Source organism: Oryzias melastigma, linkage group LG2, assembly GCF_002922805.2.
Source record: "Oryzias melastigma strain HK-1 linkage group LG2, ASM292280v2, whole genome shotgun sequence".
Taxonomy (NCBI): domain Eukaryota; kingdom Metazoa; phylum Chordata; class Actinopteri; order Beloniformes; family Adrianichthyidae; genus Oryzias; species Oryzias melastigma.
The window spans coordinates 8,069,610-8,094,457 of NC_050513.1; the positions used below are offsets into that span (position 1 = coordinate 8,069,610).

General features: G+C 39.4%; 1 protein-coding gene across 2 annotated transcripts in view; it reads right to left on the reverse strand.

The window, feature by feature from the left end:
* zranb3 (zinc finger, RAN-binding domain containing 3) overlaps nucleotides 1–24,848 on the reverse strand; it is a 162,254-nt gene that overhangs the window by 13,711 nt on the left and 123,695 nt on the right. For both annotated transcript variants that reach the window (XM_024294520.2, XM_024294518.2), the window contains exons 17-20: nucleotides 19,961–20,103; nucleotides 6,960–7,091; nucleotides 565–726; nucleotides 307–499 (exon numbers count right to left, since the gene is read on the reverse strand). In XM_024294520.2, coding sequence (XP_024150288.1) covers nucleotides 307–499; nucleotides 565–726; nucleotides 6,960–7,091; nucleotides 19,961–20,103 — 630 coding nt within the window. The remainder of the gene's footprint in view (nucleotides 1–306; nucleotides 500–564; nucleotides 727–6,959; nucleotides 7,092–19,960; nucleotides 20,104–24,848) is intronic.

The window sequence follows — 24,848 nt, forward strand, 5'->3', positions numbered from 1 at the left end:
CCATCTATCCATCCATCTATCCATCCATCCATCCATCCATCCATCCATTTATCCATCCATAATTCTTCCATCCATCCATCCATCCATCTATCCATCCATCTATCCATCCATCTATCCATCCATCCACATCCATCTATCCATCCATTCTTCCATCCATTCATCCATCCATCCACATCCTTCCATTCATCCATCTATAACTCTTCCTTCCATCCTTCCATCCAAACGGTTTAATATGTGGGTAGTCAAAAGTATCTCTGATAGAGTTTGCGATTCATCAGACAACGATCAGATTACTGTTTATTTCACCTGTTTGAGGGGCAGCTGGGCCAGCCAGGTGTTTTCCAACATCTCCTTTCTCTGGGAGGGAGGAGCGTCCCGGATCTTCAGGAACAGATCGTGGGCGTGGAGGCCGCAATGTTGACAGACTCCTTGCTCCGCCTCCAGGACCTGCGACCGCATGTACGTTTGGCTGGAGCGCAACAAGAACTCCTTTTCACAACTGTGGAGGAAAGACGATATGAGTAGAAATTCACAAGCCCAAAAACTGCTAAATCAGTTCTTTACTTTAAGCTGCAAAAGCGAGTGTCCCAGGGCCCCCCGGTGGTGGGGCAGGCCTGCTGGCACGACAGACACAACGGGACGCCGTGACTATCCGTGGCCTGCAGGTATCCGGCCTCTGTTGGTGGCTGCTGGTCCGTCGATGAACTTGGCTGCTCGTCATTTGAGCTGAAAAGAAAGAAAGCTTTTGTGAGGAACAAACAGCTGCTACCTTATCTTGAAAAGTTTAAGGCGGTCTATTGAAGTGAAAGGAAACAAAAATAAATCTGAAAGACGGCAAACTGTGTGAAAACTTTAATCAAAACATACTAGACCAGAGGAACCTCTATAGTTTGGTATATTTATATTGTTTTATAGAGAAATCATTATTATAAAACAGTTTTAAAAGAAAAAAATACTTAAATAATTAAACTATAGTGCTTTTTGAAAACATATTTTTTAAAATAAATGCAGTTCTCTGGTCATTGGGTCAAATAATATCAAACTATGGGGTCCTTAAATGCAGCAGATCATAGCAGAAAAAAACGACATTTTACATTTTTCCTTATTTTACTTTGGCCAATACTTCCAAATTTTCTGCGTTAACCTTGAGGCACTTTGACATTCAGTTGATGCCAACTGGAATGTGCAAAACTATTATTAAGGTTCCTCTCCGACCATCTTTTGATCTATTTTAGTGACATTTTAATTGTGATTAAGCCAAAATGAACAAAACTGTGTCGTTTTCTAGATCCTAGTTTCTGCAGAGCGGCAGGAGTTCATTAGAAATTTGTGGGCGGGACTGTTGGCGCAGAGCAACCATGCCCCCTTCCCCTTTTTGTTGCTGAGAGCTCTTTGTTTATGCGCTCCTCACATCCTCAACCAATCATATACTCCAAAATACAATTTTAGGTGTAATGTTTTATATATGTCCTCCATCATGAGAAAAATGTCTCTAAATTTTTTTATTTATTGGAGTGGTCTTTAAAAAAAACCAAAACTTTAACGCTACGTTCACACCACCTTCAGCAATGTACGTTCAAGCAGCCAGTGAAAACTCAGTAGATACGTGTGAATGGGATTTTGGGTTCACAACATTCACGTTTATGTGAAGCTATGCAAGCTTCTACAAGGTTGAACTTTAACCAATCAGGGACTCAGATTTTGTAGTGACGTATGAATGGCTTTCCTGTTAATGCAACGAAGTGCCAACTGTGTGAAATTGATCATGGAGGAGAAATTAATAAGATTTGCCAGATTTGCACTGCTTTGACATTTCCACCAAACCTTTTCCAACATGCGCTAACAGAAGAAGAAGAAGTACCTCCCTGCTTGTCCAGTGTGAACAACACCACAGGCTGAATGCACCCTTAACCAGGGGTGGACAAAGAGTAGATGTGTGGAGATTAGTTAAAAAGATGTAACATGGAATCTGTACAAAAACATGCTTTAATGTTTATTAAAAATTGATTCTAAAACAGAACATTTTGGAATTTTATTTCAAAACTGTGGCTTTTGTTCTCATTTTAGTGTCAAGTGCATCAATGGCTTGATGTCCGCCAGGGAAAAACGCAAATGAGAGAAATGCTGCGTTGACGAGGTGCTGAAACGTCAGAAAAACAACAAATGTTCCAATACCACATGATTGCAAGAAAACTTTCTGCACCTGAATAAAGGTCACTTTATTTGTAGTGCGCCATCTATGGGGAGACACCAGAATTACAGGGAAAATAAAACATTGTTAAGGATTATCAATGTAGCTTATTTCAGTTTGGTGGGCCGAACTAAAGAGTTCGCCCAACCATGCCCTAAATGTAAATTCTTGAACAAAAATTACATGTCCAGAGAGTCTGTAGCTTAAGACAATGCAATCCAACAGTTTTTTAGGATACATAAACATACAAAGAACTGGGTGTTTAGTGTTTAAGTTTTCTTTCACAATTAAATTTGATCTCTATTTGACTCCTTTTTTGTTCTGACTGTTTATAATTTGAGTTTAAAAGAACATCAATGAAAGAACTTAAAAAGTAACCAAACCAAAAATCTACTTTTTAACTTCTATAAATGTGTCTTTAAAAGTGCTGTCTGTTGGTCATTGCCGATTTTTTTGGACAATTGAAAATAAACTTGTTCAATTCCTGAAATTAAAGTCTAAAACCATGTGTACAGGTTGAAACGAAGTATATTGTGACTGGTCTGCTGTCCCACATCATTTCAGCTCCAGAATAAAAGCCCCGCCCATCTATCATTAGCATGTTAGCTTTAGCATGAATCAGCTGAATACGTTAGCCTTTATTAGCTTATGATGCTAGCGTCACTTCCTCAACCTCAACAGAAAGTTTTGTGGTGAAACTGGCATCACTTTGCTCGGCACCACTCTCCATTTTGAAAACGCACGTCAAGCTAACCTCACTGTAACTGTCAATCACAGATCCAAACCACCCCTCCCCCGCAAACCCCGCCCTTTTTGTGTTGTTGCAGTTTTCAAATAGCCTCCAACTGTCCTTTAAAGCCACTGGATTCCTTATTGTGAGAAAAATTTGGACACAAATATTTTCTGTAAAAACATAAAAAAAATGCTGATTATTTGACACCAAAAAGGCCACTCTTTTAATCTTCATCCATATATTGCGGAGTTTTAAGTCCTAAAACCTTGACCCATTTATACGGGGCATCAGACTTCCAACTCCGTCCGCACAAAACCAAGCGAATTTCTTCCTTTCAGCATCGGCGGGAATGCAAACAACACAATATAATTGCTGATCTAATAAAACAGAATCTGTGAGCCTCTGCAGAAGCAGAGGGAGCGAACGCATTGTGCAGCTCAGCGCCTGAAATAACTTCCCATTCGGCTTCTTTTCCTGATATTGATTTATTTCCAGAATATTTGGGGAGTTGTGTGTTTGTGCATTCTCGTCCTTCTGGCAGAGGACGGCCGATCTGGGCCTTCGCCATGTTATCCCAGCAGGGTGTGAGAGCCCCGTCGGAGGGGACAGATGGAGCAAATTCTTTTTCGCCTTGGTTTACAATTCAGACAGACAGGGAGAGGAACAAAGAGCCAGCGACAGCACTACAGAGGGAAATGCGATCATTGAAATAGCAAAGAAAACATCTAAAAAAAAAAAAAAAGGCCTTCAAAGTTGAGGAGATACCAAAAATTGGAAGTACCGGCACAGTCAAGAGGATGAAAAAGAGCAGGAAATAGAATATTTATTGGTGTGCCCATACTTCTTTACCCACAAAAACACCCATTTGAATACATTTATTTAAAAAATATATATATAAAAGCAAAATTTTTTTTTTTTGCAAGTTTGGAGGCTGTGATTTGCATTTATGAGAGCACGGAAAAGAAAAAAAAACAAGAACATCGTCATGTCTGCACCCCTCCATGCTGGAAACTCCAGAAATCCTGCGACACGCCGTCTGCAAACAGCGCACAGCATGCTCGTGTTTACCGCCCCGGCTCGCCTGTGATGCTCCGTACCAGCGGAAAGCAAAGACGCGGCGCCGCGGAGGCCAGCTGTCGACCGCCAGAGTGCAGGCTCCGCCTCATCCAAACACCGTCCGTGTTTTTATCCGATTTTATTTGAGGTTCTTTGAAGACAGAGAGTCAAATCACACAAAAACTTAAACTTTTAATAAGTTCCATTAAGAAATTATTAAATATCTAGATTTTTTTTTTCTTTTTTACCAATTTTATATATTTTTTTTTATCTCAGTTACATCAATTTTGGCTAAAATTGTCCCTAATGTAAGACTATTTAAAGAAGAATAGAGAACGAATCAAATTAATCAATGAGTTTGTCTTTTTTGAAATTATCTAATATTTTTCTTTATCTGACTCGTAAGACCCACTCAGATAAAAATGATGTTTTTAAAGCGTTCTTTTAGCATTTCTCTGATGATGATGGACATTTATAAAGAAAATAGAGATTCAAATAGATTTTTTTTTTTTTTATCATTATTTAGTCAAATCATGAATATAAGCAAAGGGATGATGGGAAATCAGAGCAAGCTTACTCTATATTACAACTCAGAGATGAATTTCTAATGAACTAGTGCTGCTCTGCAGAAACTATGTCCTAGAAAGATTTTTAAAATTTGGCTAAAAACTGTATTATTATAATTAAAAGATCACAAGGAACTAAAATAACAGTTTTACAATAGATCAAAAGATGATCGGAGTGGAACTTTAAACACAATTTTTTTGCAATTTTAGAAAAACGCAGAACTCCCTAAAGCTTTATTTCCCAACAACTGATTTTTGTTTCTTCTTAAAAACATTAATAATAATAAGTTAAGCCTCAGTTTTTGGTGCTCTTTCTTTTTCCATTCTTTGTGAATAAGTGTTTCCACTCAACAGCACAGAATATATGTTTTGTGTTATGTCAGAATTAAAGTGAATTACGTCAATTTGTTTAGTAAAACGTGTGTTTATGCCTCAGGGTTGTTTTAAAACATGACATAAGAAGACCAAAATTCAGTGTAAACAAATATTTTGTTGAACGTTATGTTCATTTTTATTATTATAATAATTTTCCTTAAAAGAAAAAAGGGGTTCAAGTCCCACTCTGATCAGTTTTTGATGTGTTGTAAAAGTGTTCCCTGTAGTCTTAACTTTGAGTATGCCATTTTTAGCCAAAATTGTTTGTGGGCGGGACTGTTGGCGTGGAGTAAGCCTGCCCTCATTTCCAAATATCCTTATGTTTACACTCTCTCCCGCTAGCTTACAGCCCCTCACAACCTCAATATAATATTACCGGTGGAACAAAAACATTGGAGGTATCCAGACATAGATGTCAGCTCAGAACAGGAAAACAAAGACGTACATGGATCTAGTCGTCTACAAGTGCATGCATTATATTGAAGCATATGTGGCCCGCCTGATATATTTTTCTACATTACAAATAAAATCTTTTTCCAATGTTTTTGTCTGCTCCTAATTCCCATCAATTTGAGTTTTATGTGTCCTCCATCATCAGAAAAAGGAACATGTTAAAGGGCCTTTACCGTGCAAAATCAACTTTTTTCTAACCTTTTAAGTGTATTTTAATGTTAATTCCTCACAAAAACAACTCTGAAGAGGTAGTTCGATCCATTAAAAACCTGCACTCTGAGCACTAGCCCCTCCCAATCCATGAGTGGGTCCTCACACTGTGACATCACAAAGTGAGGAACAGCCCCTCCCCCCGGCTAACACACACTTTCTCCACAGAGCTAGTGGTGATCAGCTAAACACTATCATTTAATATGCACCTCCATCTTTGCAAAAATTCAGATGTTGTTTGTGGTTGACACGCTGACGATGATGTCATAAAATGGGCGGTACACACAAGGAACAAAAGGAGGAGCCTCAGAGATTGAGTTGTATTACTTCCTGGTAGAAAAAGAACTTAAGAAAATAACTAATATTTCATAAATAATAATAATAATCATATATATATGGATATAGTTTACTTGACAGACTTAGAATACCATGAAATGGGTTTAGTGACGAAATTTTCATTGAAGTAGGTCTTTAAAGGAGTCGATTTTTTTTCACCTGCATCAAAAAGAGTAAGTAAAAAGTAAAGAAAAAAAAAGCTTCAATGACAAAGTAATTAAAAATGTTACTAACAACAAAAATAATTGTTGTAAAGTCAACTTAAAAAGGAGATTTATTTTATTTGATTTTTCTTATTGTTGTTGCTGTCAGCTGCAGCAAATGGAACAATAAAAGACTCGACACTGCAGCTCCACGTTTCATCATATTTTCACAGGCATGTAAAATCTGCCAACCGGTACAGGGTGAGCAAAAGCACAAATCCCGAAAACTACCCTCCAGGCACTTTACGCTCTCTTTGTACGGCGTGTAACACCGGTTGTTGAGTTTCCGTGTGTGTGTGTGTGTGTGTGTTTAGGTTTCCATAGCGATAAAGCCTCTCGGGGGTGAATTGGCTGTTGCATCTAAACGGGTAGATTGTATTATGGTCTATATTTACTGTACTAACACAGTCAGCGGGGCCCTTTCGCCTCAGCCACCAGGCACATGCAGATCTCCATGGAGACAGCTGAGGGAGAGGAAGTAAAAATAGTCTGCAAACCGGCAACCATAGGATGAGGCGAACCGCCGTCAAGCACAGACCTTGAACGAAACCGGATTGAAAATTTCACCTAGATGGAGTTGAATTAAGAAGCAGTTAAAACAATTTATTGATTGGATTTGACAAATCTTGAAATATTTCAGTGGTTCTCAGTGAATTGGTGCTTTTATAATAACACAAGTGTTGGTTAGATAAGCAGACACCTTCCTGCAGCGGCTTTTTTTCAATGTGTGAGAGTTGTGGAGAAGGAAAGATGCTATTTGAGGCTTTAAAAGCTCGCAGGCGGCATGACCTTTCCCGCCCTCAACACCCACCCACGGTTTTTCCCTTTTAACCAACCTCTCCGCTGTTCGCCGACACGCAGGCTTCCTCCTGGTGAAGAAGTTCTCCTTGGTGACCAGCCGGACGCCGCCTCCTTCCTGCTGGGCTTTGCTCAGGGAGGCCAGAGCCACCTCATCCCTGCTGAGGTACCTGAGAAGCAGACGGGAACATTTTGTGGTGGAATTATTCCTCCTCCGGGGAGCAATGACTCCGGGTACATATCATAGGCAATTTGGAGTCGCTGTAGCAAATCAGGGAAATGAGTCATTCAGGACCTTTTAATCCCGGGACAACACAGCAGGGGGCGTTTTCTTCTCTTTTTATTCTTTATATCAACTTATTTTCTGTTTTCAGCTACCGGAGTCTGATTTCTTCCCGCGACCGCCACACAGACACTAGCAAGTGGAACAATTGGGACGGTTTGGCCAGGATTAAAACGAGCCCAGGACGTGAAAACAGCAGTAGAGGTATTTGTTCTGGTGGGGAAAATTCAAGAGGGTCTTGAGAGAAAAATGGCCAATCACTGGTTGTCCCCGGGAAACATGAGGGGCTTCCACAGAGGGATGATGCAGCACTCCAACCGTCTCTACAGAGCAATTATCCTTCTCTTCCTCTCCACTGAAAAAGCAGGATCTGCCATTTGTACAGCTCAACAAAAACCCCAAAGACACAATCTTCTTGTTTTTTTTTTTTTACCTAAAATGCTGCACCTATGTGTTTATTTACTGGAAGTCTACTGGAAATCACTAGTCTTTTTTTTTTTAAGATCCCCTTAAAAAATGGCAAAAACAAAATAATGAAAACAGGTTTTCATTGTTGGTGACCCACTGATTCACACTTTTTATTACTTAGAAGTACATTCATGTAAGGCTCTTTTCTTCTTTTCCATGTGTGAGACATGTTTTTTATGGATCGTTTGTTCAATCTACACCAGAGTTCAACTCTTTAACTTCAACCGTGACTCTTCAACCGCTGATTCTGAAGCATTCGTAAAGTGTTGCATGTCGGTGCAAAGCCGAGATGAAAAGCCACAGAATCGGCTGATTAACGGTGATCGTGAAAATAGTCACTTTCATATTTTTGGCAACAGTTTTTAATTAATTTGATCATTTTTTAACTTTATTTTCCTGCAGATCGGACACAGTTATGAACAAAAACAAAGAAACCACGGCTGAGCTAACAGCGGCTTACTGACCGCAGTAGAAAACATTGCAACAGTAATAAGTTTGACTTTAATGTCTGGAATTGTCTGATTTTTGCTCTACTTACAGGATTTTGTGAGATTTTATGGAACTTTTATGTGGTCAGAACAGATCTTCTGCAGCTCCACGTCTCATAGCCAATGCTATAGCTAGTGTTAGCATTAGCACAGATTAAAAGAATAAAATCCTAATTACCTTCATAATCAAACAAGCAGCATTCAGTGAAGTACTTGTAACCTTTGTCTAACTTTAACCGAGTTGTCAGAGAAAAATAATCCAGGACTTGTTTAATATAATCCATAGGGATTTGGAGAAGCAGCTGCTGCGTTCTGACTGCTCACAGGACTACTGACATTTGTACTCTGCTTTAAGAGGGGAAAACAAATACAACCAGGTCGGACATTTCTAAAATAAATATTAAACAAATTTCAGTTACAATTGGTTTGGTTACCTTTTATTATTTATGTAAAATTGCTTTAAACAGCGTTCATTTCTACACTTGACTGGCGATCTGTGACGTCCCGTGAAAAGGGTCTATTCGCGGTCCCTAACCCCCCAAATATTACAGGAATACTGTATGTACTTTTCTGAATAGGTTTAGGTCAGCAGTAAAGACCTTTAAGACCAACAGTCATTAGTCAACATCTTTCAGGCACCTATTAGGGTTGCAGGTCTCATAACTTTGGGACAGTACCAGGTTTAGGAGTATTCTCACTTTAAAAGGCTGCTGGTCTGAACCAGAGGTCTGCAACCTTGCTTTTGTTTGTGCCAAAAATAGAAAAAAATCGTATATGTTATTAAAACAGAAGGTCGTGGAGGAAAATCCGAATTTCTTAAAGGCTGAAGTAAGACTATGCAGCTCCTTCTGTTTACATTCCTGGCTACGGTGGCCATTTTGGCCCGAGCACAGAGCGTATTCAGAAACTCGGAGCAAACCAGGGCTCAACCAATTGGAAACAAACCGAGACAGCCTCAAAAGATGGGTCAGAGAGCGGTTCCTGGTCCAGGACCGCTTGGGTGTATTCAGATTGAAAATTGGTTCCAGGTTATCCCTCTGGTTCACTTTAAGCCAACAAAAGTGTCCAGTCTGAATACAGCCTTAGATTGCTTATAATCGTGTCTAGACTGAATAAAATAGTAAAACCCTAACAACAGTTTCAGCTGCTGTCCCACAACATCAAAAAATGGAGAGTCAAAGGAAAGAATGTGAGCAAAAAGAAATGGACGGTGAGACAGGGAGCAGCGTTTGGGTGGCGCCACCACTTTGCGGACCATCACCTCCTGTGATTAAGCTGTTTGCTAATTGCCGCCCAGATCAATTATTAATGTATCTTCCAGCCGTTTGCTCCGACACTTTTGTCAATTGTTGAACTTACTTTGATGAAACTTTACGGCCAGCCGACTAACACAAGACCGGCCACCTTTCAAACAGAAATCAATGGATGGAGAAAGTGCAGATTGGCTTCAGCGCTACTTCATTATGGGTATCTCACTCAACGTAAAGATGATCTGTACTCGATTTTTTACTGTTCTAATAAGACAGAAGCACTCTGCTTATGTAAATGCTAGAGTAAAGCTCCTGCAGGCTTGGCGGCAACATTCGCTCCCTCCATCTGGCCGGAAGGGAAAATAAGAGGAAAGACGGATGGAAGGAGGCAGAAAGTGAAGGAGAGGCACATCAAAGATGCTCCTCTGGAAGCAGTGGGGAGATGAGGAAGAAGGTAAGTCTTCATCAAACACAAGAGCTTCCTCTGCTTCAAACAGTCTCGCCACAGAGAAGGGATGAAAAGAGATACCTTCCACTAAACTGGTGTCCAACTGTGCCTCTGGGACTGTGGATATGGAGGCTATTTGCATTTTTTAAGCAGCTAGGACAGTAATAAGGAAATTAATGTCTGCTTTTTGATCCGGCTTCAACATAAGAATAACAAGGAGGAAGGAAACTGAAAGCAATAGAAAATAATATATATGTTACCAAAAATAATTATTTAATGAAAGATGACTTATTTAACCTTTGAGTCAAATTCTTTCACAGAGAGCACATGTATCAGCGACATATAAACTTCAGGGGGTCTGAAAAGAAGCAGCGGTTGGAGTTGGTGGATTGTATCGGGAACCGCAGTTTGAAACTGAAGCTGGTTTAAGGTTGAATCCGAATTGCTTCTCTACCCCGACGGTTTCTTCCTTCCTCTACATGTGTCCCTCCAAATAGAGAGATATGGAAAAAAATAGTCACTTCATTCATGATTGGCAGCAGTAGCTGCTCTTGAAATGTGACTCAGACCGATTTACACCAATCACTGCCAATTGACTCCAAATGGCGGCGCCCATATCGCAGAATAATGGGGACTAAAATGGTTTAATTTCACTGGTGCCAGAGGTAAGGCATTTTCTATGGGTAAAGTCACACCTAGCTCTGTCCATCTCTATTTACAGCCAATGGAATACCCTAAATCGGCTAACATGTAGCAGTAGACTGTATTCAAACAAGATTAAGAGTTAGCTTAGTCACTGTAATGTTTTTTAAAGTCATATCCACCTGTTTTTTTTTAAACATATTACTAACAACATAGGGAGTTAGCTTAATCACAGTAATGTTTGTTTTAGTTGTATCAGTCAGTTTTTTTAGTGTATTACTAGCAAGATTGGAGGTGAGCTTAGTCACATTTAGTCGTATAAGTCTGTTTTATTAACGTGTTACTAGCAAGGCTTGGGAGCTAGCTTAGTCCAAGTCATGTTTGTTTTAGTCATATAAGTCTGTTTTTTTTACATGTTATTAGCGAGATAGGGAGTTAGCTTAGTCATAGTAACATTTGTTTTAGTCGTTGATGAATATATCCCTTTGGGATTTGAATGAAGTTCAAATCAATAGTCTGTTTTTTTAATGTTACTTGTAAAATTGGGAGTTAGCTTAGTCACAGTAATGCTTGTTTTAGATGTATCAGTCTGTATTTTTAACGTGTTACTAGCAAGATTGGGTGTTAGCTTAGTGCCAGTAACGTTTGTGTTAGTGTTATTAGTCTGTTTTGTAGCCTGTTACTGCAAGATTCTGAGTTAGTGTCGTCAAAGTAATGTTTTTAGACTGTTTTTTATACGTTGCAAACAAAATTGGGAGTTACAGGTAAAGTGAACACGCTAACAGTTCCAACTTAGCTAACTTTATAAAATGTAATGTTTTTAGTATTTGTTTTTCTGTATTAATTGTCGTGATTGTAAAATATGTTTTTGCTTTGCATCATTGGTCAACGCCTAGGATACTGCTAAAATATTTTTTTAAAAGTTTTAAAAGCAACTGGAAGTTTGGAAGTCACATCATTACGTACCAACACTCTGAAATAATTAGTTATTGGGCTAAAGTAAATCAGAATAGTCAAGATATATTTGCAAATTTCTAATTACTCTCAGTGATCCAATTTGAAGATGCTAACTGACAGATTGAGTTCATGTTGGTGGATGACAACAGATGGATCATAAGAAAACGTTATTAGTTGATTACTTTGAGTGTCAAGTCTGACAGGTTTTTTAAAGGTAAGGTTGAATGTGTCATAGAGATGAACTGAATTTTTCCACATTTTTATGCACTACTTTTTCAATTATTAGAAAGTCATTGCATAAGTCCCTAATTACATTCCTGCTTCCAACAGCTAGTATATTAGCAGACTTTTTTTTTTCTTTATGCTGCTCTTGCTAAGCCAAAGGACAATCAAGACATGATTTTTGAGCCAGCAAAGTCATCCAGCATGTGCTGGCAGGAAGTTACAAAGTGTAATACTCGGATGATGAAGTCATTTGCTCCTCATTTTTGCTGGATCTCCCCCTGCTGAAGCGGACATCAGAGGCGTGCAGCAGTCACTGATGTCTTGGTTTAACGTCGACTTTGAGAACAGGCCAGTCTTTGTTCGTCTCAGCTGTGTAAATTGTTTTACCTCAACGGCATATAAAACCACATTATTCACCATTCTCTGAAAACTGTTTGATGTTTATGATGTCTCTGATTTTAGACTTAATTTGAATGCATGCCACATTTTTACACTATTTTGCGCAGTAATTGTCAGTAGGAAACGCGTCTGTGTGAGCCAATGGCAATGTTTGCAGGAAATGCACTGTCATGCATGAATATTTTTGGCATACTTTTTGACTGTCATGGCATGAAGAAAACATAACTTTAGGTGTTTTATTATTTGTTTGTTTTCACTTAATCTTCAGCTTTAAATTAAAAGCTGTATCTTTTCAAGTGTCTAGTTTTTTTATTTAATGCTTTCCTTCTGATTGTTTTGAACTTTAAAGTTTCTCCCTTTAGATGCTTAACCTCAGCCAAGATTCCCACTTTTACTTTGGGAACATTTCCATCTCAAACCCCAAGAGATGGCTCAACCTTTAGTATGTCATTTTAGATTACGTCCTTTTTATTATCAATTTAGACCCAAGGCATCATTCTGGCAACTCCCATCAAGATATAAAGCTCCGGGTTCTGGTAAGCTAGGATATATTAGGCTGTGATGGCGCCCCGTGTAAAAAACAGTTATACATCAGAAACTGTGAAAACAGAATTGGTTAAAAACAAATCAGTCATTTACTCATTCGTAAAATAATCCTATGGGTGCATTAAGATTCAGAGTGATTTGTTTGTTTTATCTTTCTTTACTGCCTAAGTCTTTGTGTGGATTTGTCTACGTAGTGCTAATAGTTCCCAGTTCTCCTTGACCATCTCTTTGCTAATTGGCTGACTCAAGTGATCCCACATCCTGATTGACTTAAACATGATTTAGGTACATCAAGCAGTCCAGGGAGATCTGGAAATTAGGCTCTTGCGAACCAAGGTTAGCCACCCCAACTACAGTCCTTCGTAAATAATCTGATCCGAACTGGATTACATAACCATGCAAAACTGTAAAATAAGGTAACTAAGTAGGGGTGGTATTATATAAATGTGCTAATTTTTAAGCAATCAACCAAACTCTACTTGACTTTAGTTAATAATTACTATATTTATGTAATCAAAAGTGACATAAGTGTGTCTTTGTTTTTGTTTGCCTTCTATCTTTAATGAGTTTGAAATAATATCTGCTTTGTCCTGTATTTTTCACAATCTATACTTGAAATAAACCAAATCAATCAATTAATCAATCAATCAAATCCTTAGTGACAACTGCCTTCATGGCTAGATCTAGATACAGGCTTTCTGCAAAGGAAAACAGGAAGGGCACACAAGAAGTACACACTTATAACATGAACAACGTTTATACACTCCTTGTGTAGTGATGTTCAGTGGTGGTTAAATATGTTCATAAACATGTTAATAGGAATGTTTGTATGACTGCAAGCCAACACAATATCACTCCCAACTCGCAATATATTTAGTTAAGAATCCCTCCGCGTCAAAAATTGACACTTTGAATGTCTCAAACTTGCCGTTTTTCAACGTACTAGCTCTTCCCATTAAATCACGGGTCTCCAACCTCTGGCCCGCGAACCGGAACCGGTCCCTAACCCAGTACCAATAACCCAACCGTTCCCCCTGTACTGTTTGATCCAGGATTTAGTACCAGTTTGGGTCTGGTACTGCGTCCTGGCCGCGTCCCATGGACCAGTCCGCATGCTGTACATCCTGTAACATGTCCGGTACCACGTACCTAGAGTTGTCGACATGTGATTTTACAAAGAGACAGCACATCAAAAAACTATGAGTTGGGGACATCCAAGGGTACTGGTACTGGCCACGTCTCGAGGACCAGTCCCCATGTGGTACCGTATCCAACAAAACGTCCGGTACCGCATGCCTAGGCATGACCCTGAACCTGATTCTTCACAGGATGATGAAGATGTTGCCTCTGTCTTTGACAGTTTCCTCCACTCTCCCCCGAAGTTCAGAATAACATCTTCGCACTCTATGCCTACGAACTCTAAGGATTTTGTCTTACCAATAGTCCTAGGCGACACAGATTCTGAATCTCAACAGCCACAAACTCAATCAGCCACTCATGTTCCTGTGATATCACCAGAAGCAAGCTTACCGGAAACTGTGGAACCTATCCTACCATCTGAAGTCGGAGATTCACGCTCTTCCAGTGGAGAGTTTGATCAACCGTTGGAGGTGTCTGAAGAAAAGGAAACAACTACTGAAGCACCTATAACCTTACGTGATGATGGGTTGTCTCCGGAGCCTGAGGCTGTTGATGCGGTTCAATCTGAGTCATCCATTGGTGTAAACTCTAGCGCCAGTAACGCATTAGTAGATCCAGAGGAAAGTGAAGTGGTGCTCAGACGTTCTACACGGCAGCCCAAAGAACCAAGCAGGCTGAAATGTTCAGTACTTGGTAACCCACTTCTTTCGGTTATTCAAACATTGTTTCACAATGTATCTAGTGCTTACACTGACGCCTTAAATCGTGCAGTTACAGGACACGTGTCTGACTCTTAACATTCTGATAACATGCAACGTGGACGTGCATGAACTAAAGTGGGGAGGATGTAACCCCGCTGTGGTTTTGCGCGGCTGCTGTCACTTTAACGCTTGCCGGCTCGCACATAAATACAGCGGCCATTCAAGTGATGACGCGTACATGCGGTAGTGATACACACGTACACAGGGAAGCGAGAGCAAAGCGAGAGCAGAGCGGAGCTGCGTTACCGGCAGGAAACCGCGCACCTTTTCTAAAACAAAAGAAAGATTATCCATTCAACCGGCAACAGCTGAAACGCCGTGGCTGAGCTCGAGGGTTGTTTGGATAATCAGCTGGCCAGGTCCCTTTAAACGGGGTTTTCCGGAGTCTGTCTGCGATGGCGAGCTGCTTGGAAGCAAAAGAACCTGCCACCATTCCCACAGAGCGGTAGGAGAAAAACAAACAAACAAACAAAACTAAAGATCAGACTCTACACGGAACTTCCTTTCTACGAACTGACTCCTGTTGCTGGAGACATCTGGACTTGGTTATTTATTTATTTATTTATTTACTTCCTCTGTGAAGGAAACCATTCATCACTTAAAGGACATTGTACATATTTATATTCCTGCTACTATTATATTTTTTGGGTCACTGTGAATACACTCACTGGTTGCAGTCAAACTGAGTCTTGTGGTTCTTTAACATTCACTTACTCCTCCTTGAGACGAACCTCTAGTCCAGAAAACAATTAATTAATTAATTGTACACGTTTTATGTTACGTTGTACACGCTACACTAGGGTAGTCAACCTACGATTTTATGAACAGCAAGTACGTCAAGATAATACGAATTGGGGACACCCAGAGGTATCAGTACTGCCTGGATCCCGAAGGACCAGTCCGCTTTGTCACCGCATCCAGTAACATGTCCGGTACAGCGTACCTAGGGTTGTCCAACTGTGATTTTACAAACAGCCAGCACGTCAAAAAAAAAACAAAAAAAAAACAAAACAAAAAAAACGATGAGTTGGGGACACCCAAGAGTACTGGTACCAGCCTCATTCCAAGGACCAGTTTGCGTTAGGTACCGTATCCGGTCTCACTTCCGGTACCGCGTACCGAGGGTTGTTGACATGTGATTTTACGAAGATCCTGCACATCAAAAAAACGACGAGTTGGGGACACCCAAGGGTACTGACCACGTCTCGAGGACCAGTCTGCATGCGGTACCATATCTGACAACACATCCGGTACCGCATACCTAGGGTTGTCAACCTATAATTTTACATACAGTCAGTACGCCAAAAATAGGACAAATTGGGGACAGCCAGGGGTATCAGTACCAGCTGCATCCCGAAAGTCCACTTTGCGTTTGGTACCGTATCCGGTAACATGTCCGGTACAGCGTACCTAGGGTTGTCCACCTGTGATTTTACAAACAGCCAGCAAATCAAAAAAACTGGTACCGGCAACGTTCCGTGGACCAAGTTAGGTATCTTATCTGGCATCACGTTCAGTACCACGTACCGAGGGTTGTCGACCTGTGAGTTTACGAAGAGCCAGCACATCAAAAAATGACGAGTTGGGGAGACCCAAGGGTACCAGTACTAGCCACGTCTCGAGGACCAGTAACGTATCTGACAACACATCCGGTACCCCGTACATTTTATGATTTTATGAACAGCCACCACCTCCAAAAACATTGAGTTGAAGACATCCAAAGCCTCAAAAAGTGACGCGGAAGGGTTCTTAACCAAACACCAATATGTGACGAGTTTGGAGTGAGAATGTGTTGTCCAAACATGCAAAAACTTCTTCAGAATGTGATACACATAATCTGTTGTGGGTTTACAGTAATTGTGAAATACAATACAGCAAAAGTTGTGTTAATTCCACCAGAGATCTGCTTCCAGTAGGCAGGGCGCTAACTGGATTAAAGTCCTCCTAACAGTCAAACCCCAAGTGGCCCATCATGACGGCGGCGTCCGGCGTGGTTGAAAGGTGGGCAAAACGCATTAAAATTGAAGTGTTTGAAAAGTGAGAGTCTCAAAGCGAGGGACGTGAGCGGCGATCCCCTGACTGAGCCGAAAGCCAGAGCCTGATTGGTTCTGATTAGTGGATAAATCAAACAGGTATCAAATCAAGTCGAGCCAGTTGCCTCCTACTCACACCTTGATTAGGTTCATGCACCCAAACGTGTTCCCCAGCTGCGAGACACTCTTCCCCATGCAAACGTTCACACGCGCCACCCTACCCTGTAATTGGCAAACTCTGCCTGCCTCTCTCCAAGCCAGCTGTAATTAGTGTGCCAGCAACAATGCTTGTTTGTCAGAAAACACACATGTACACAGCGCTCATCCCGTCCTCTATTATTCCTCGGCTAACACCCTTTGATACGCCCACGCCAGCGTGCACACACAGATAGCATTCAGTCTTCAGTGGCGCCTGGAGCGGTTAGCATTTACAAATCGCTCTTTTTGTCTCGAAAAAAACTTAGTTTCTGGCACGATGTCGGAAACTAATTCATCTGGCGGTTTCCACTGACTCATAATGCAGAACAACCCAAAGACAGGAAGCGCCTCGTTAAATGATATCTCACTGATTTTTTGTTTTTTTTGTTCATGAGGCAGGCTTATTTTTGTTCCCTCGCTACAGATTAAAGATCTGCTGACCATAGCTGACCTTTAGCTGGAGCACAACACAGTAACAAACAAAAAGAACAAACCAGTTTCTGATTTTTTAGGCTGCAGTAAATAAGGCGGCAGGATCCAAAGAAAACATACATTAAAACTGTGGAATGATATTATGCTGTAAGCATAAAGTTGAATCCAGTCTTTGGTGTCTTACTTGTTTTCCAGTTTTCCCAACTCGATCTGCTACTGGTTCCTTTGATCAGATGTGTATAGCAAATAAAAGCTGTAAAGACAACAGGCTTGGGAAAAGAAGAAGGTTGGGATTCCTCAAGGCTTGGAATTGGGCACTCATGGTAAAGTGTTGTTGCTGTTTAGGAGTTTCATCCTGACCTTTAGGGCGCTTTTTGGTCCACATCAGAGTTCGGTTTCTTGAAAAGTTTACATCAATGGTGAAAAAAGTTGAACAGGTTACGCAAAACAGGGTCTCAGTTTGTTGCAAGTGAACCCTGATGGATTTCAGGGCAATGACACCGTGGGAATATAGACGTTTAATTCTACCCAGTTCTTCTCAAACAAATAATGAAACTTTATGCATCTTTTCCACTTTAAATTTTTTAGTTTTCCAGTGAAGTCACAGTTAATCACCCAAAGTTGGATATATCTATGTATAGGTATTTTTTTTTAGTGGTTTGGTGGTATTTTGGTGTAATAATATTCCTGCCTTGTTATTATTCATAATTATATTAAAAAGTAATGGCTTTGACGTTTTAAAAATTGTCATTCTGCTAGCTTTTGGGACTATTTTGGCATTTACTTTTTAGTTTAACTAATATTTCAGCTACATGCTAGCTGTTTTGGCTAATTTTGGCTTATTTTCCATGTTTTTCATGGCCTTTTGGAGTTAGGCTAATATTCACTCGTAAGCTATTTTGGCTAATTTAGGCTTTTTTTCAGTTTTTTAGGCTATATTGATGTTTAACTATTTTTTCACCAACATGACTGTTTTGGCTAACCTATTTTTTTTTTGTTTTAGTTTTTTAGGCTAATTTGGCATTTAGCTAATATTTTAGCTGGCTATCAGCTTCAGTGTTTTCAGCTATCAATCTATCATCTTTAGCGGCCACATTCAGCTTACAGCATTCACACTAGCATTATCACAGATAATGGTATATATGTAGTTCATAATTATGTCAAAAAGCTAATTTTTTTAAGTTTTGAAAATGTAGTTTTAAAGTGTTCATAAACTGTTTATTTTGCTTGGCCCGCAACCTAAGGTGTGAGCTACCGCGGGTGCCGTTTTAGCACGTGCGATCCTTCTAGTTCCTTCTTATTTTCATCAAGACAGTAATAAAAAAGATCCTCCAGTTTTGTCTTTACTTTTCCTTCCTATGCTTAAACTGGACTACAAACAGAAGAAACGCTTAAGACGCCCATCAGGGCTGAAGTACACTACACCTCTGGAAGATATGGTGAACCCAGACATGACGACGTGCTTGCAGGCGCCTTTGTAGAGCTCTACAGAACATATACAAGCTACTTGCTCAACATCATCCTAGTTTTCCATGATGTAGTAATGAATTCCAGAAAAACTTAGTTGCTCCACAGGCGTGCCGTCAGGGCTATAAGGCAGTAAATTTTACATGCACTAAAAGAGACGCAGCGGACCCGAATTTGATTCGCCTGATGCGTCTGGTGTGAATGCAGCAAACACAGCAAATGGTGGATCATCACTAATGGCCTCTTTGATGTTTGTTGTTTGATGTCTTGCTTTGATGTTTTTTGTCATGACCCCAAATAACAGATACATTTGAGAAGTTTTACAACTATGGGTCAAACTAGAGGCAAAGTTACTGACAACATTTAGTTGACGATTTAAAAAAATCAGCAGCCAACCAAAAATCTGTGCAATTTCAAAAGCTAAAAATCCAATAAAATTCTGAGATCCCTAAAAATGTACTAACGATACATTAGTCATACATTTAAAACTCAAAGATTTAAAAACGAATCAGTATATTTGTTTATTTTTGTACTAAATTTAAACCTCATATCATTGATTGAACTACAACTGCTTAGGTAATATGCCCCTAGTGGCTAAATGTTGAACTGCACTTGAAACCACATACTTTAGCTCTCAAAGAAGCTACAATCCAGAAGTTGAAAGACACGGCGTCGGCCTTTAAACACATACAGGAAATTATAGGACCAAATTCGTCTTCTGGTGATCCTTTACATCTTAAAAATAATTAATTTGACTTGGATATTAACATTTTCACCACTTTCAATTGAAAAGAGGTTAATCTCCTGTGAGCATTAATGAAAACTGTCTATTTCCCCTTAAAAAGCAGCATCCAAAAATCCCTGTTTAAAGCTTCATTTATGGAACCTTTTGAAGCAGCAACTATAAACACTTTCGGGTGTTTTATCATCACCAGGCGGTGCCGATAAATATAAGAAGGCATTTGCGGAAGGGTTCATAAATACCAATTAGCGTTTATAAATCCTGTGCAACGAGAATTCACGAACCCTTAGCGTGGTGTCAGTCTTCATAAATACCGACGCAGGGCATTAAGACGTCGTGTTAGAGGCAAACACAGCCTCTCTGAACTGCTGACCCCCTGGGAACACGAGGATTACACGAGAGACTGGGTTGAACTCCGGATTATAGAGAAGTGGCTTCATTTGGTTCTGGTAAAACAAGGCCCTGGACACAAAGTCACATAACTATTTATGGGAAATACAGCTGGATTTATGCTGTTTTTGGATGATATTTTAAGTCATGAAAACATCTTTGGAGCATACCTCTTGGTGCTGGAGTGGGGGCGCTGTGCGGCGGTCAGCTCCTGCAGGCCCAGGCTGGGGCTGTGGAAGAGGAGGCCGCTGCGTCGAAGCAGCTTCTGCTTCATGGCTGGAAGGCCACTCCACTCCTGAACAAACCTCAGCACCTGCCAAAAAGGAGAAGGAGGAGGAGGGGTTGGACACCGCACCTGATCTGATGTTCAATTTCAATTCAAAACTGAAGCGTCTGGGGCCTTCATCTTGTTGTAAATTGAAACTCTGGACGTCAGATGACTGTTTTTCTTAAACTTTGAAGCTGAAAATAGCTCATTTGAAAGGAGACGGCCTCAGATAGATGAACACAACAGAGCGGTATTCAAAGAAAATCCACAGGCAATAAAGCAGGTAGCACCGGGGTCTTATGGTCCATTTACCCCGTACGGAACTCTAAAGAAGTGTTTATTTTCACTGTCACAGACATATGACTCCTATGAGAATTTTTTGGTTGTTTTTCCAGGTTTTCAACTATGGAAATTTCCACTAATGGTGATTTATCAGTTTTGTTTTTTGACAGAGTTCCACTCAGACTATATTTTTTTTCTTTTGTGAAATCATTCCGAGTCGACTTTTAATTATGACTGTGCAGTTTTTAGCTAAAATAAAAAAATAATTGTCGTTTTTAGACAAATTTTAGGTCCAGCGGCAGTAGCTCTTTAGAAATACAATTCTGGTTTGTGGGCTTGGAGTAACCCCGCCCCCTTCCTCTCCCCAGCTCTGTTTGCGAGCTAGCTTTGAGCCTCAAGCTAGCTTTAGCGGCGTAAGAATAATGCCGATTAATATTGAATCAATCCAGCTGTACTAATTGTGTCAGCTAAAGTGGGTGGAGTATTAAGAGAGACTTTGGCAAGCCAAGTCAGTAGTTGTGTCACTAGCGCAGCTTTTTCTAGCATCCGGTTTTCTGATCCAACATGATTTGAACAAAAAAACACTCAGAAACTCAGCTTTAATCATAAATTATTTTATGTACGTCCTATATTATGAGAAACATGCTACAAAAAATAAGATTTTCATTGGAGTGGTTCTTTACAGACTAGATCAGATGTACATTTGGTGTTTTTAACTTATTCTTTTAGCATTTTTCTAAAAATTGAGGACATATATAAAGAAAATAAATAAGCGTAAAATACTATTTCTGAGTGTTTATTTAAATAATTGTGAATCAGGAGCAGACGAAAAAAGAGCAAATGTGCGAGCTAGCGGGAGAGCGTGTAAACAAAGGGATTATGGGAAATGAAGGCAGGCTCGCTCAACCCCAAAAGTCCCGCCCACAACTGAGAAGTGAATTTCTAATGAACCATTTGCAGAAACTATATCCAAGAAAATGACAGGATTTTAGATTTCTTTCTAGGTAAAAACAGCTGAATCGTGATTCAAATACCATTGGGAACACTTTTACAATAGATCAAAAGTTGATCAGACTGAGTCTAAAAAAAATTAAAAATTGCTTAAAAAAATGTTTTAAAAATAATTAATTTTTTCTACAGAAAGATGAGGTCACACTTATTAATTTATTTTAAAATTTGAGGCAAACAGGTTATTTTGAAAATTATCAGATTTTTTGACAGTTTTAGGAGACTATGAAAGAATAACTAAAGATTAATCACATGAATTTCAACGATTCATATTAATCACATTTTAACCACAGATCAAAATCGTTCAAAATTGATTCAATTCGATTCACCAGAGCTTGGATCAATTCGATTCTGATTTTTTTCAACAATTTCGATCTTCTGAATTCACTTTGATTCAATTCAATTTTGAGTTTACACGGTTCACACATTTAGACACATTTGTTTAGAGATATATTAATAATCGATATATGTTTTGAAGATATTCATTTACAACCAGTTCGAATACTGTAGAATTATAGGTGAAATTATAATAAGATTGTTAATACCTTACAGTGTTACATGGATTCTCAAACTGAGAAGCTCCAACAATTGTTCCTCTTCTCCTGGGGGATGTTTCAGTTTGGCCACTAGGTGGCGATCACGCTAAAGCATTACACCTTATTCCAGAAGAAGAAAACATAAGCAAAAAACTGTTTTAGACCATAAAATGGTTACTTTAAAAAATATTTCCTTAAAAAAGTTTGGAAAATTAATGTCTGTGAGTAAATAAAGATGTTCATTTAGTCAGCAATGCATGTTTAGCTCAATCAAGCATTAGCGTTAGCCGTCCTGTGGGAAATCCCATTATACGTTAGCATCAAGCTAGCAGACTTTAGCATTAAACGTTAGATCGATCTCTACTTTTATGGATTGATTATTAATCTATTAAGCTTAGATTAAATCAGATAGATTAATTGATTTTATCAACCCTGCGCAAAGAATATTTGTTTAAGAGGAAAAGAATTTCGATAAACCTAAATAATCTAAAATTAGTCTTTTTTGCTGAAGTAATTGAATAAAAGCAAAATTATTAAGAAACTAAAAGGAACACTACACACACATACATAATGGCTCAACATAAAGAAGCAGACAATCCATTTTTTTCTAAAGATCTGCTGCAGCCTGCAGTAATAAGGTGTCATTGGCGTTAAAAAGGGTGGAAGCAAACGTTGCTTTGTATTCAGATCAGGCCTCAGAAGACAGCAGAGCAGCTGGATATCATGTGCTTTTGGATCAGAGAGAACACTCTTTATATTCAGGATTTTCTTCTTGACAGGAGCACAGAGAACCGAAAGATTATAAACAGGCGTTTTGTGACAAATTGAAATAGAAAATGAATTGCATGAACGTTATATTGAGCATTTTCACTGTGCGTTGCATTTGTAAAAAAAGGAAATTTTTATCGCCTACTAACCATTTTTTGCCATTTATTCTCCTGTTAATAAAAGTGAAATGATGTTACATATAAAAACCAATATCAGAAAGTATTCCAGCCTTTCAGTTTGTCTTCAAAGAAAGTCTATTAAACATTTTTAGAGCTTTATATGACTTTGTTAAACCAATTAGGCAAAATCTCAGTCGTTGATGTTCTTGTGCTGCATTAAGAAATGAGTCGACACAACAACACAGCAGAAAATCATTAAAAATCCAGAAAAGTCAACTCAAAAAGTATTTTTAATACTTAAGAGGCAGTGACCATTTAAGAGTCGGATTAGTTTTCATTTAAACTTTTGTAACTCTGGTTGTTGCCAGGCTATGACATCAGCTAATGAGGAATTTTACAAAAAGGCAGAGAAAACAAACGGTCAATAAACCACACCCCCTTTTTCTGTGTGAAATTTACATGTTCAAAACATAGTTGGAAGATTTTTAAAGTGGTAGCCCAACAATTTTACAGCTATATATTTAAAATCCAGCTGTAGGGGAAAGTTTTTAACCTGACACTCATGTAAATTTATTAGATTTTTACAGGAATAAAAATAAATCCTTTTGTTTTGGGTGAAAAAAACAAAATTGCCTAGTGGTTAAATGGATGTACTGCATCCATTCAGGCAATACGATCCCTACACTAGTGGCTGTGGTAACCATAGACTGTATAAGAGAACTGGATCGAGTGAGTGTGATGTCACTCATAGAAAATAGTTCACTTGCGGCTCCAATCAATCAAATGAAGTCAATTCAATTGCCACTTTGTAGCCAGTGAATCAGTTTATAACTTGACAAACTTACGATAAAGAACAGAAAATCATGAAAAAAGAATTAGGATAATCAAGAACATGTTAAAAACCTCAGAGAATAACGGCCAACATTTCCGCTCACTTTTAAACCATATGGGGCTCATATCCTTGCTGGCTGGGCTCTGGTGTAATCCCTGGTTCACATCGGCGCCCTTGTTAACTTATGGTGTGGTTCGCGCTAGACGTTAAGCGCCGTGGTCCTCCGCGACCAGCTTGCGCCGTAGAGCGATCGATTCAATTGCGATTTTTTACTCGTTATTTGAGTTATCCGCGTCACATCCGTTCTCTCCTGCAAATTCACACCAGACGCGCATTTTTCTGGGACGGTCGACACTTGTGGATGTTAATAACCTAAAAACATTACCCCATTCTGCTGAGAATAAGCAAGTACTTAGTGGGCCTACAGTTCTTTAATTTATCTAAACCAAGCCCCATCCCCCGCTCCGGAATCGGCCCACTATCTGTGTGTGTTGTGATTTTACGTTTATTTTCATCTCTACAGTCTGTTTAGATACAAAAACATGATCACATTTGTCAATGGCTGCGTTTTATTGAGAAAAAATGTGTTATATTTTGAAAAAAAAATTGATTTTTTCATGTATCATGATGTAACTTCCTGCCAGAATTGACACAGATCGCTCGCGTCTCGCGCACAATACAGACCAGACGCTGAAACGATCGTCCAGTGTGAACCAGGCGTCAAGTTACACCAAGAAAATCCAGTCAATTTTCAAAATATAACCAATTTTTCACTATCAAATACTGCTTTGCAGCACTTCAGCGTCCGGTGTGAACCCGGTGTAAGACATACTGCCAAACCAAATGTGCAAATTCATGAAAGCTGGTTCGCTGTGGCGAATCCTGACAGGATAAACCGAAAGGTGAACAGATCAAGGAGTAGCATGGAAAATAGTGTTGTGTTTCTAATTTTCTAACTTGAATGAATTTGAACCGTTTTCTTTCCGAACGCAGATCATTTTTTATCTTTATGTGATTTTCAAAGGATGCGTTCTTTCAGAAATTTGCTAAAACTTAATGAATCTGCCTCAGAAATGAGCTTTAATGTCTCAGATTTGACACTCGGTGATGTATCACACAACCCCAAACTTCCCTCGTTTGTTTGTCTCGCTGTAGCGGGGGCAGGGAGAGCTCCTCCCCCCTCTCCGGTTGGCATTAAACTGCTTGCTCTGTATTGATTGCGGTGGACAATCGGGGAGGTGGGGG